The 14,070-nt window shown below is 48.6% G+C and overlaps 1 protein-coding gene across 1 annotated transcript; it reads right to left on the bottom strand.

Annotated features, from left to right (window-relative positions):
* Positions 1-314: 314 nt before the first annotated feature.
* On the bottom strand, positions 315-2,564 carry LOC129838343 (uncharacterized). Its single transcript, XM_055905279.1, has one exon. It carries the CDS (start codon positions 2,562-2,564, stop codon positions 315-317), a length of 2,250 nt encoding a protein of 749 aa, XP_055761254.1.
* Between the last annotated feature and the right edge of the window lie 11,506 nt (positions 2,565-14,070).

The following is a 14,070-nucleotide window of genomic DNA, read 5'->3' on the forward strand; positions in this document are numbered from 1 at the left end:
GCTCCGACCCATATGTTCCCACCATATCCACCTATCCTGTCTGTCTCACCTGCTCCAACCCATATGTTCCCACCATATCCACCTATCCTGCCCCTCTCACCTGCTCCGACCCACATGTCCCCACCATATCCACCTATCCTGCCTGTCTCACCTGCTCCGACCCACATGTCCCCACCATATCCACCCATCCTGTCTGTCTCACCTGCTCCGACCCATATGTTCCCACCATATCCACCTATCCTGCCCCTCTCACCTGCTCCAACCCACATGTCCCCACCATATCCACCTATGCTGCCTGTCTCACCTGCTCCGACTCATATGTCCCCACCATATCCACCTATCCTGTCTGTCTCACCTGCTCCGACCCATATGTTCCCACCATATCCACCTATCCTGCCCCTCTCACCTGCTCCGACCCACATGTCCCCACCATATCCACCCATCCTGTCTGTCTCACCTGCTCCGACCCATATGTTCCCACCATATCCACCTATCCTGCCCCTCTCACCTGCTCCGACCCATATGTCCCCACCATATCCACCTATCCTGCCTGTCTCACCTGCTCCGACCCACATGTTCCCACCATATCCACCTATCCTGCCTGTCTCACCTGCTCCAACCCACATGTCCCCACCATATCCACCTATCCTGCCCCTCTCACCTGCTCCAACCCACATGTCCCCACCATATCCACCTCTCCTGCCTGTCTCACCTGCTCCGACCCATATGTTCCCACCATATCCACCTATCCTGCCCCTCTCACCTGCTCCAACCCATATGTTCCCACCATTTCCACCTCTCCTGCCTGTCTCACCTGCTCCAACCCACATGTCCCCACCATATCCACCTATCCTGTCTGTCTCACCTGCTCCGACCCACATGTCCCCACCATATCCACCTATCCTGTCCCTCTCACCTGCTCCGACCCACATGTCCCCACCATATCCACCCATCCTGTCTGTCTCACCTGCTCCGACCCATATGTTCCCACCATATCCACCTATCCTGCCTGTCTCACCTGCTCCGACCCACATGTCCCCACCATATCCACCTATCCTGCCTGTCTCACCTGCTCCGACCCATATGTTCCCACCATATCCACCTATCCTGCCCCTCTCACCTGCTCCGACCCACATGTGCCCACCATATCCACCTATCCTGCCTGTCTCACCTGCTCCGACCCATATGTTCCCACCATATCCACCTATCCTGCCCCTCTCACCTGCTCCGACCCACATGTTCCCACCATATCCACCTATCCTGCCCCTCTCACCTGCTCCAACCCACATGTTCCCACCATATCCACCTATCCTGCCTGTCTCACCTGCTCCGACCCACATGTTCCCACCATATCCACCTATCCTGTCTGTCTCACCTGCTCCGACCCATATGTCCCCACCATATCCACCTCTCCTGCCTGTCTCACCTGCTCCGACCCATATGTTCCCACCATATCCACCCATCCTGTCTGTCTCACCTGCTCCGACCCACATGTCCCCACCATATCCACCTATCCTGTCTGTCTCACCTGTTCCGACCCACATGTTCCCACCATATCGACCTATCCTGTCTGTCTCACCTGCTCCGACCCATATGTTCCCACCATATCCACCCATCCTGCCCCTCTCACCTGCTCCGACCCATATGTCCCCACCATATCCACCTATCCTGGCTGTCTCACCTGCTCCGACCCACATGTCCCCACCATATCCACCTATCCTGTCTGTCTCACCTGCTCCGACCCATATGTTCCCACCATATCCACCCATCCTGCCCCTCTCACCTGCTCCGACCCATATGTCCCCACCATATCCACCTATCCTGTCTGTCTCACCTGCTCCGACCCACATGTCCCCACCATATCCACCTATCCTGCCTGTCTCACCTGCTCCGACCCATATGTTCCCACCATATCCACCTATCCTGTCTGTCTCACCTGCTCCGACCCACATGTCCCCACCATACCCACCTATCCTGCCCCTCTCACCTGCTCCGACCCACATGTGCCCACCATATCCACCTATCCTGCCTGTCTCACCTGCTCCGACCCATATGTTCCCACCATATCCACCTATGCTGCCCCTCTCACCTGCTCCGACCCACATGTTCCCACCATATCCACCTATCCTGCCTGTCTCACCTGCTCCGACCCATATGTTCCCACCATATCCACCTATGCTGCCCCTCTCACCTGCTCCGACCCACATGTGCCCACCATATCCACCTATCCTGCCTGTCTCACCTGCTCCGACCCATATGTTCCCACCATATCCACCTATCCTGCCCCTCTCACCTGCTCCAACCCATATGTTCCCACCATATCCACCTATCCTGCCCCTCTCACCTGCTCCGACCCACATGTTCCCACCATATCCACCTATCCTGCCTGTCTCACCTGCTCCGACCCACATGTCCCCACCATATCCACCTATCCTGCCTGTCTCACCTGCTCCGACCCACATGTTCCCACCATATCCACCTATCCTGCCTGTCTCACCTGCTCCGACCCACATGTTCCCACCATATCCACCTATCCTGCCCCTCTCACCTGCTCCAACCCACATGTTCCCACCATATCCACCTATCTTGCCTCACCTGCTCCGACCCACATGTTCCCACCATATCCACCCATCCTGCCTGTCTGACCTGCTCCTGCCGTCTCACAATCACATTTTGCTCCAACCTCATCCTTTGAATATCTCCAGTGTTTTGTAATATTTTATGCCATATAGCCCCCATACTCAACTGGTTGAACGCAGACCGGATCCGGACCCAGAACAGGTTCAATACGGACTGCGTTTTAATTTTTTTTATTTTTTTACTCGGCCAGTCTTCGACACCTGGTATTATATAAACACACATAAGACATGGAAGCATGCGTAGAATTGCAGGAAATTAGCTTTAAAATTGCAACATTTTCTCTCCTCGAACAAAAGGGGTGTGAACAGTTTGTTGTTGCATGGGTTGAGGGTTTGTTACTACGCTGATAAATTACATTTACGATGGAGAGTCATTTGATTCATCCACTGTCTTAACGATGGAGAGTCATTTGATTCATCCACTGTCTTAACGATGGAGAGTCATTTGATTCATCCACTGTCTTAAAGATGGAGGGTCATTTGATTCATCCACTGTCTTAAAGATGGAGGGTCATTTGATTCATCCACTGTCTTAAAGATGGAGGGTCATTTGATTCATCCACTGTCTTAACGATGGAGGGTCATTTGATTCATCCACTGTCTTAACGATGGAGAGTCATTTGATTCATCCACTGTCTTAACGATGGAGTCATTTGATTCATCCACTGTCTTAACGATGGAGAGTCATTTGATTCATCCACTGTCTTAACGATGGAGAGTCATTTGATTCATCCACTGTCTTAACGATGGAGGGGCATTTGATTCATCCACTGTCTTAATGATGGAGAGTCATTTGATTCATCCACTGTCTTAACGATGGAGGGGCATTTGATTCATCCACTGTCTTAATGATGGAGAGTCATTTGATTCATCCACTGTCTTAACGATGGAGAGTCATTTGATTCATCCACTGTCTTAACGATGGAGTCATTTGATTCATCCACTGTCTTAACGATGGAGGGTCATTTGATTCATCCACTGTCTTAACGATGGAGAGTCATTTGATTCATCCACTGTCTTAACGATGGAGGGTCATTTGATTCATCCACTGTCTTAACGATGGAGAGTCATTTGATTCATCCACTGTCTTAACGATGGAGAGTCATTTGATTCATCCACTGTCTTAACGATGGAGAGTCATTTGATTCATCCACTGTCTTAACGATGGAGAGTCATTTGATTCATCCACTGTCTTAACGATGGAGTCATTTGATTCATCCACTGTCTTAACGATGGAGAGTCATTTGATTCATCCACTGTCTTAACGATGGAGAGTCATTTGATTCATCCACTGTCTTAACGATGGAGGGGCATTTGATTCATCCACTGTCTTAATGATGGAGAGTCATTTGATTCATCCACTGTCTTAACGATGGAGGGGCATTTGATTCATCCACTGTCTTAATGATGGAGAGTCATTTGATTCATCCACTGTCTTAACGATGGAGAGTCATTTGATTCATCCACTGTCTTAACGATGGAGTCATTTGATTCATCCACTGTCTTAACGATGGAGGGTCATTTGATTCATCCACTGTCTTAACGATGGAGAGTCATTTGATTCATCCACTGTCTTAACGATGGAGGGTCATTTGATTCATCCACTGTCTTAACGATGGAGAGTCATTTGATTCATCCACTGTCTTAACGATGGAGAGTCATTTGATTCATCCACTGTCTTAACGATGGAGAGTCATTTGATTCATCCACTGTCTTAACGATGGAGGGTCATTTGATTCATCCACTGTCTTAACGATGGAGAGTCATTTGATTCATCCACTGTCTTAACGATGGAGAGTCATTTGATTCATCCACTGTCTTAACGATGGAGAGTCATTTGATTCATCCACTGTCTTAACGATGGAGTCATTTGATTCATCCACTGTCTTAACGATGGAGCGTAATTTTATTTCCAGTTTTTAGGCAAAAGTGTTTTCAAAATGACTGACGAGAAAAGTATCATCCAACCCATTGGGTGTCTCACCGCGCCCCCAAATGTCTTGAAATATGCAGATAGACGGATTAAAAGTAAACTTCCGACAGGCATCTTTCCACCTCCACACATAACTTATAGTTTTATATCAAGAAATGTCCTTCTGAAATCTCTTAGACATCAGCAATGTTGAGGGAATTCTATTTGATAAAACAATACTCATATGATAGGTACGATATACCACATCCTGCAGAGAGCGTATCCAATGGACAATCTCTTAGAAACCAATACTCATATGATAGGTATGATATACCACATCCTGCAGAGAGCGTATCCAATGGACAATCTCTTAGAAACCAATACTCATATGATAGGTACGATATACCACATCCTGCAGAGAGCTTATCCCAACTGACAATCTCTTAGAAAACAATACTCATATGATAGGTATGATATACCACATCCTGCAGAGAGCGTATCCAATGGACAATCTCTTAGAAAACAATACTCATATGATAGGTACGATATACCACATCCTGCAGAGAGCTTATCCCAACTGACAATCTCTTATTAGGTAGCAGGCAGCCAGTGTGTGTGTTTAGGTAGCAGGCAGCCAGTGTGTGTGTTTAGGTAGCAAGCAGCCACTGTGTGTGTTTAGGTAGCAGGCAGCCACTGTGTGTGTTTAGGTAGCAGGCAGCCACTGTGTGTGTTTAGGTAGCAGGCAGCCAGTGTGTGTGTTTAGGTAGCAGGCAGCCAGTGTGTGTGTTTAGGTAGCAGGCAGCCAGTGTGTGTGTTTAGGTAGCAGGCAGCCGCTGTGTGTGTTTAGGTAGCAGGCAGCCAGTGTGTGTGTTTAGGTAGCAGGCAGCCAGTGTGTGTGTTTAGGTAGCAGGCAGCCAGTGTGTGTGTTTAGGTAGCAGACAGCCACTGTGTGTGTTTAGGTAGCAGGCAGCCACTGTGTGTGTTTAGGTAGCAGGCAGCCAGTGTGTGTGTTTAGGTAGTAGGCAGCCACTGTGTGTGTTTAGGTAGCAGGCAGCCAGTGTGTGTGTTTAGGTAGCAGGCAGCCAGTGTGTGTGTTTAGGTAGCAAGCAGCCACTGTGTGTGTTTAGGTAGCAGGCAGCCACTGTGTGTGTTTAGGTAGCAGGCAGCCAGTGTGTGTGTTTAGGTAGCAGGCAGCCAGTGTGTGTGTTTAGGTAGCAGGCAGCCACTGTGTGTGTTTAGGTAGCAGGCAGCCACTGTGTGTGTTTAGCCAGCCAGCCAGCGAGCGTGCGTGTGTGTGCGTGTGTGTGTGTGTGTGTGTGAGAGTGTGAGTGTGAGAGAGATCTCCACCTGCTACTCCAGAGACTGTAGGTGTAGTCTGGCCCAAGAGTGTGAAGGTGAACGGAAAGGCTCTGGAGCAACGAACCTCCCTTGCTGTCTCTGCCTGGCCGGTTCCCCTCTCTCCACTGGGGTTCTCTGCCTCTAACCCTATTACGGGGGCTGAGTCACTGGCTTACTGGTGCTCTTTCATGCCGTCCCTAGGAGGGGTGCGTCACTTGAGTGGGTTGAGTTACTGACGTGAACTTCCTGTCTGGGTTGGCGCCCCCCCTTGGTTGTGCTGTGGTGGAGACCTTTGTGGGCTATACTCGGCCTTGTCTCAGGATTGTAAGTTGGTGGTTGAGGATATCCCTCTAGTGGTGTGGGGGCTGTGCTTTGGCAGAGTGGGTGGGGTTATATCCTTCCTGTTTGGCCCTGTCCGGGGGTTTCTTCGGATGGGGCCACAGTGTCTCCTGACCCTTCCTGTCTCAGCCTCCAGTATTTATGCTGCAGTAGTTTGTGTCGGGGGGCTAGGGCCAGTTGGTTATATCTGGAGTACTTCTCCTGTCTAATCCAGTGTCCTGTGTGAATTTAAGTATGCTCTCTCTAATTCTCTCCTTCTCTCTTTCTTTCTCTCTCTCGGAGGACCTGAGCCCTAGGACCATACGTCAGGACTACCGGGCATGATGACTCCTTGCTGTCCCCAGTCCACCTGGCCATGCTGCTGTCCCAGTTTCAACTGTTCTGCCTGCGGTTATGGAACCCCTACCTGTCCCAGACCTGCTGTTTTCAACTCTTAATGATCGGCTATGAAAAGCCAACTGACATTTATTCCTGATTATTATTTGACCATGCTTGTCATTTATGAACATTTGAACATCTTGTCCATGTTCTGTTATAATCTCCACCCGGCACAGCCAGAAGAGGACTGGCCACCCCTCATAGCCTGGTTCCTCTCTAGGTTTCTTCCTAGGTTCCGGCCTTTCTAGGGAGTTTTTCCTAGCCACCGTGCTTCTACACCTGCATTGCTTGCTGTTTGGGGTTTTAGGCTGGGTTTCTGTACAGTACTGTGTGACATCAGCTGATGTACGAAGGGCTATATAAAATAAACCTGATTGATTGATTGATTGATTGATTGATTGACAGCTGTCCAGACTGCCAGGAACTCTGTTTTAACTCTGGGGGATTTATAGTGACTGTGTGTGTGTGGTGTGTGTAGGTAACGTACAGCCAGTGTGTGTGTGTGTGGTGTGTGTAGGTAACGTACAGCCAGTGTGTGTGTGTGTGTGTGTGTGTGTGTGGGTGGGTGGGTGGGTGGGTTTGTGTGTGTGTGGGTGGGTAACGTACAGCCAGTGTGTGTGTGTGTGTGGGTAACGTACAGTGTAATCTCCACCTGCTACTCCAGAGACTGTAGGTGGACAGCTGTCCAGACTGCCAGGAACTCTGTTTTAACTCTGGGTGTTTTATAGTGACTGTGTCCAAGCGACTGCTGTGCTCTATTGCCTGTTAGCAGGTCAACAAGGTTAAGGGTTAAGGTTAAGGTTTAGGGTTAAGGTTAAAACAGAAACAACTCGACGGGTAAGTTTAGGCATTAACTTACAGCAGTTCAGGTTTAGGGTTCGGGTTTAGGGTTTGGGGTTAAGGTTTAGGGTTAACGTTTGGGGTTCAGGTTTAGGGTTCGGGTTTAGGGTTTGGGGTTAAGGTTTAGGGTTTGGGGTTAAGGTTTAGGGTTAACGTTTGGGGTTCAGGTTTAGGGTTTGGGGTTAAGGTTTAGGGTTTGGGGTTAAGGTTTAGGGTTAACGTTTGGGGTTCAGGTTTAGGGTTTAGGGTTCGGGTTTAGGGTTTGGGGTTAAGGTTTAGGGTTAACGTTTGGGGTTCAGGTTTAGGGTTCAGGTTTAGGGTTCGGGTTTAGGGTTTGGGGTTAAGGTTTAGGGTTAACGTTTGGGGTTCAGGTTTAGGGTTCAGGTTTAGGGTTAAGGTTTAAGGTTAAGGGTTCAGGTTTAGGGTTTAGGGTTTGGGGTTAAGGTTTAGGGTTAACATTTGGGGTTCAGGTTTAGGGTTCAGGTTTAGGGTTAAGGGTTAAGGTTAAGGTTTAGGGTTCAGGTTTGGGGTTCAGGTTTAGGGTTAAGGGTTAAGGTTAAGGTTTAGGGTTTAGGGTTCAGGTTTGGGGTTCAGGTTTAGGGTTCAGGTTTAGGATTACCTCTTCGATGGTCCAACGTCCCTGTCTGATGTTCGGTGCTTTCCCGGGTAAGGAAGCGGTCGCTCTTCAGCTGCATCAGATTCACAACTGTCAGTGTCCATGCTAGCTGGGCTAACAACACATGTAGAATTACTGATGCTAGCTGGGCTAACAACAAATGTAGAATTACTGATGCTAGCATTGGAGGTGCTCGTGGAAGCAGAACAGCTTGTGTCGTCGACAGGTGCAGGTGTAGTACTGCTGGTAGTAGCAGTACTACCAGTAGAGCTGGTATGTGTCTCTATGGACGCGGGCCTTACTTCTTTACCCCCGACGGCATCGCGCGTTCCCCAGTTTGGGAACACCTGAAGATAAAACAGCAGAATGCAGATATGGAGGAGCACAACCACCTTTTCCCCCTCTTCCTCCTCTTCCCCCTCATCCAACTCTTCCTCCTCTTCCTCCTCTCTCTCCTTCCCCCTCTTCCTCCTCTTCCCCTACTTCCTCCTCTCTCTCCTTCCCCCTCTTCCCCCTCTCCCTTTTCACACTGTCTCGGTTTCACTCTCTTCCAGTTCCCAGGGGTAAGCATCCTCCTCTTCCCCCTCTTCCTCCTCTCTCTCCTTCCCCCTCTTCCTCCTCTTCCTCCTCTCTCTCCTTCCCCCTCTTCCTCCTCTTCTCCCCTCTCCCTTTTCACACTGTCTCGGTTTCACTCTCTTCCAGTTCCCAGGGGTAAGCATCCTCCTCTTCCCCCTCTTCCTCCTCTCTCTCCTTCCTCCTCTTCCCCCCTCTACGTTTTCACACTGTCTCGGTTTCACTCTCTTCCAGTTCCCAGGGGTAAGCATCCTCCTCTTCCCCCTCTTCCTCCTCTTCCCCCCTCTCCCTTTACACACTGTCTCAGTTTCACTCTCTTCCAGTTCCCATGGGTAAGCTTCCTCCTCTCTGCTATGGCCCTGCTTCAGAACAAGAGGCTGGGTAACCTCAGGAGCTCCCTCCCCCCTCCGACCCCCTACCCACACCCTGTATCACTTACTACAGTACATTAAGACTACTGAGGAGTGGGGTGACAGAGACAGAGAGAGAGAGATCTTCAGATCTCTGCTAAGGTCAGCAAACTAGACCAGGTGAACAGACTATTGTCCTCCTCTAAAGACATGATTGCCTCTCTCTCTCGCTCTCTCTCGCTCTCTCTCGCTCTCTCTCTCTCTTCTCCCTCTGGCGCTCTCTGTCTGTATACAGAGCACTATGTTACATATAGAAAGAGGTTATCAGCGTAAAGTGAATTCTGACCTCGTAACTAACCTTCCAGGAGTGTTGACTGGCTCCATAAAACACCTGGGTCACGTTCAGTGTTGACTGGCTCCATAAAACACCTGGGTCACGTTCAGTGTTGACTGACTCTATAAAACACCTGGGTCACGTTCAGTGTTGACTGACTCCATAAAACACCTGGTCACGTTCAGTGTTGACTGACTCTATAAAACACCTGGGTCACGTTCAGTGTTGACTGACTCCATAAAACACCTGGGTCATAATCAGTGTTGACTGGCTCCATAAAACACCTGGGTCACGTTCAGTGTTGACTGACTCTATAAAACACCTGGGTCATAATCAGTGTTGACTGGCTCCATAAAACACCTGGGTCACGTTCAGTGTTGACTGACTCCATAAAACACCTGGGTCACGTTCAGTGTTGACTGACTCCATAAAACACCTGGGTCATAATCAGTGTTGACTGGCTCCATAAAACACCTGGGTCACGTTCAGTGTTGACTGACTCCATAAAACACCTGGGTCATAATCAGTGTTGACTGGCTCCATAAAACACCTGGGTCATAATCAGTGTTGACTGGCTCCATAAAACACCTGGGTCACGTTCAGTGTTGACTAACTCCATAAAACACCTGGGTCACGTTCAGTGTTGACTGACTCCATAAAACACCTGGGTCATAATCAGTGTTGACTGGCTCCATAAAACACCTGGGTCACGTTCAGTGTTGACTGACTCTATAAAACACCTGGGTCATAATCAGTGTTGACTGGCTCCATAAAACACCTGGGTCACGTTCAGTGTTGACTGACTCCATAAAACACCTGGGTCATAATCAGTGTTGACTGGCTCCATAAAACACCTGGGTCACGTTCAGTGTTGACTGACTCCATAAAACACCTGGGTCATAATCAGTGTTGACTGACTCCATAAAACACCTGGGTCATAATCAGTGTTGACTGGCTCCATAAAACACCTGGGTCACGTTCAGTGTTGACTGACTCTATAAAACACCTGGGTCATGTTGACTGACTCCATAAAACACCTGGGTCACGTTCAGTGTTGACTGACTCTATAAAACACCTGGGTCATGTTGACTGACTCCATAAAACACCTGGGTCATGTTGACCGACTCCATAAAACACCTGGGTCACGTTCAGTGTTGACTGGCTCCATAAAACACCTGGGTCACGTTCAGTGTTGACTAACTCCATAAAACACCTGGGTCACGTTCAGTGTTGACTGACTCCATAAAACACCTGGGTCACGTTCAGTGTTGACTGACTCCATAAAACACCTGGGTCACGTTCAGTGTTGACTGACTCCATAAAACACCTGGGTCACGTTCAGTGTTGACTAACTCCATAAAACACCTGGGTCACGTTCAGTGTTGACTGACTCCATAAAACACCTGGGTCACGTTCAGTGTTGACTGACTCCATAAAACACCTGGGTCACGTTCAGTGTTGACTGACTCCATAAAACACCTGGGTCACGTTCAGTGTTGACTGACTCTATAAAACACCTGGGTCACGTTCAGTGTTGACTGACTCTATAAAACACCTGGGTCACCTGGGTCACGTTGACTGACTCCATAAAACACCTGGGTCACGTTCAGTGTTGACTGACTCCATAAAACACCTGGGTCACGTTCAGTGTTGACTGGCTCCATAAAACACCTGGGTCACGTTCAGTGTTGACTGACTCTATAAAACACCTGGGTCACGTTCAGTGTTGACTGACTCCATAAAACACCTGGTCACGTTCAGTGTTGACTGACTCTATAAAACACCTGGGTCACGTTGACTGGCTCCATAAAACACCTGGGTCACGTTCAGTGTTGACTGACTCCATAAAACACCTGGGTCACGTTCAGTGTTGACTGACTCTATAAAACACATGGGTCACGTTCAGTGTTGACTGACTCCATAAAACACCTGGGTCATAATCAGTGTTGACTGGCTCCATAAAACACCTGGGTCACGTTCAGTGTTGACTGACTCTATAAAACACCTGGGTCATAATCAGTGTTGACTGGCTCCATAAAACACCTGGGTCACGTTCAGTGTTGACTGACTCCATAAAACACCTGGGTCATAATCAGTGTTGACTGGCTCCATAAAACACCTGGGTCACGTTCAGTGTTGACTGACTCCATAAAACACCTGGGTCATAATCAGTGTTGACTGACTCCATAAAACACCTGGGTCATAATCAGTGTTGACTGGCTCCATAAAACACCTGGGTCACGTTCAGTGTTGACTGACTCTATAAAACACCTGGGTCATGTTGACTGACTCCATAAAACACCTGGGTCATGTTGACTGACTCCATAAAACACCTGGGTCACGTTCAGTGTTGACTGACTCTATAAAACACCTGGGTCATGTTGACTGACTCCATAAAACACCTGGGTCATGTTTACCGACTCCATAAAACACCTGGGTCACGTTCAGTGTTGACTGGCTCCATAAAACACCTGGGTCACGTTCAGTGTTGACTAACTCCATAAAACACCTGGGTCACGTTCAGTGTTGACTGACTCCATAAAACACCTGGGTCACGTTCAGTGTTGACTGACTCCATAAAACACCTGGGTCACGTTCAGTGTTGACTGACTCCATAAAACACCTGGGTCACGTTCAGTGTTGACTAACTCCATAAAACACCTGGGTCACGTTCAGTGTTGACTGACTCCATAAAACACCTGGGTCACGTTCAGTGTTGACTGACTCTATAAAACACCTGGGTCACGTTCAGTGTTGACTGACTCCATAAAACACCTGGGTCACGTTCAGTGTTGACTGACTCTATAAAACACCTGGGTCACGTTCAGTGTTGACTGAGTCTATAAAACACCTGGGTCACCTGGGTCACGTTGACTGACTCCATAAAACACCTGGGTCACGTTCAGTGTTGACTGACTCCATAAAACACCTGGGTCACGTTCAGTGTTGACTGGCTCCATAAAACACCTGGGTCACGTTCAGTGTTGACTGACTCTATAAAACACCTGGGTCACGTTCAGTGTTGACTGACTCCATAAAACACCTGGGTCACGTTCAGTGTTGACTGACTCTATAAAACACCTGGGTCACGTTGACTGGCTCCATAAAACACCTGGGTCACGTTCAGTGTTGACTGACTCCATAAAACACCTGGGTCACGTTCAGTGTTGACTGACTCTATAAAACACCTGGGTCACGTTCAGTGTTGACTGACTCCATAAAACACCTGGGTCACGTTCAGTGTTGACTGACTCTATAAACCACCTGGGTCACGTTCAGTGTTGACTGACTCCATAAAACACCTGGGTCACGTTCAGTGTTGACTGACTCTATAAAACACCTGGGTCACGTTGACTGACTCCATAAAACACCTGGGTCACGTTCAGTGTTGACTGACTCCATAAAACACCTGGGTCACGTTGACTGACTCCATAAAACACCTGGGTCACGTTCAGTGTTGACTGACTCCATAAAACACCTGGGTCACGTTCAGTGTTGACTGACTCCATAAAACACCTGGGTCACGTTCAGTGTTGACTGACTCCATAAAACACCTGGGTCACGTTCAGTGTTGACTGGCTCCATAAAACACCTGGGTCACGTTCAGTATTGACTGAATCCATAAAACACCTGGGTCACGTTGACTGGCTCCATAAAACACCTGGGTCATGTTGACTGACTCCATAAAACACCTGGGTCACGTTCAGTGTTGACTGACTCCATAAAACACCTGGGTCACGTTCAGTGTTGACTGACTCCATAAAACACCTGGGTCACGTTCAGTGTTGACTGACTCCATAAAACACCTGGGTCACGTTCAGTGTTGACTGGCTCCATAAAACACCTGGGTCACGTTCAGTGTTGACTGACTCCATAAAACACCTGGGTCACGTTCAGTGTTGACTGACTCCATAAAACACCTGGGTCACGTTGACTGACTCCATAAAACACCTGGGTCACGTTCAGTGTTGACTGACTCCATAAAACACCTGGGTCACGTTCAGTGTTGACTGACTCCATAAAACAGCTGGGTCATGTTGACTGACTCCATAAAACACCTGGGTCACGTTCAGTGTTGACTGACTCCATAAAACACCTGGGTCACGTTCAGTGTTGACTGACTCCATAAAACACCTGGGTCACGTTCAGTGTTGACTGACTCTATAAAACACCTGGGTCACGTTCAGTGTTGACTGACTCTATAAAACACCTGGGTCACGTTCAGTGTTGACTGACTCCATAAAACACCTGGGTCATAATCAGTGTTGACTGGCTCCATAAAACACCTGGGTCACGTTCAGTGTTGACTGACTCCATAAAACACCTGGGTCATAATCAGTGTTGACTGACTCCATAAAACACCTGGGTCACGTTCAGTGTTGACTGACTCTATAAAACACCTGGGTCACGTTCAGTGTTGACTGACTCTATAAAACACCTGGGTCACCTGGGTCACGTTGACTGACTCCATAAAACACCTGGGTCACGTTCAGTGTTGACTGACTCCATAAAACACCTGGGTCACGTTCAGTGTTGACTGGCTCCATAAAACACCTGGGTCACGTTCAGTGTTGACTGACTCTATAAAACACCTGGGTCACGTTCAGTGTTGACTGACTCCATAAAACACCTGGTCACGTTCAGTGTTGACTGACTCTATAAAACACCTGGGTCACGTTGACTGGCTCCATAAAACACCTGGGTCACGTTCAGTGTTGACTGACTCCATAAAACACCTGGGTCACGTTCAG

Source organism: Salvelinus fontinalis, chromosome 39, assembly GCF_029448725.1.
Source record: "Salvelinus fontinalis isolate EN_2023a chromosome 39, ASM2944872v1, whole genome shotgun sequence".
NCBI lineage: Eukaryota > Metazoa > Chordata > Actinopteri > Salmoniformes > Salmonidae > Salvelinus > Salvelinus fontinalis.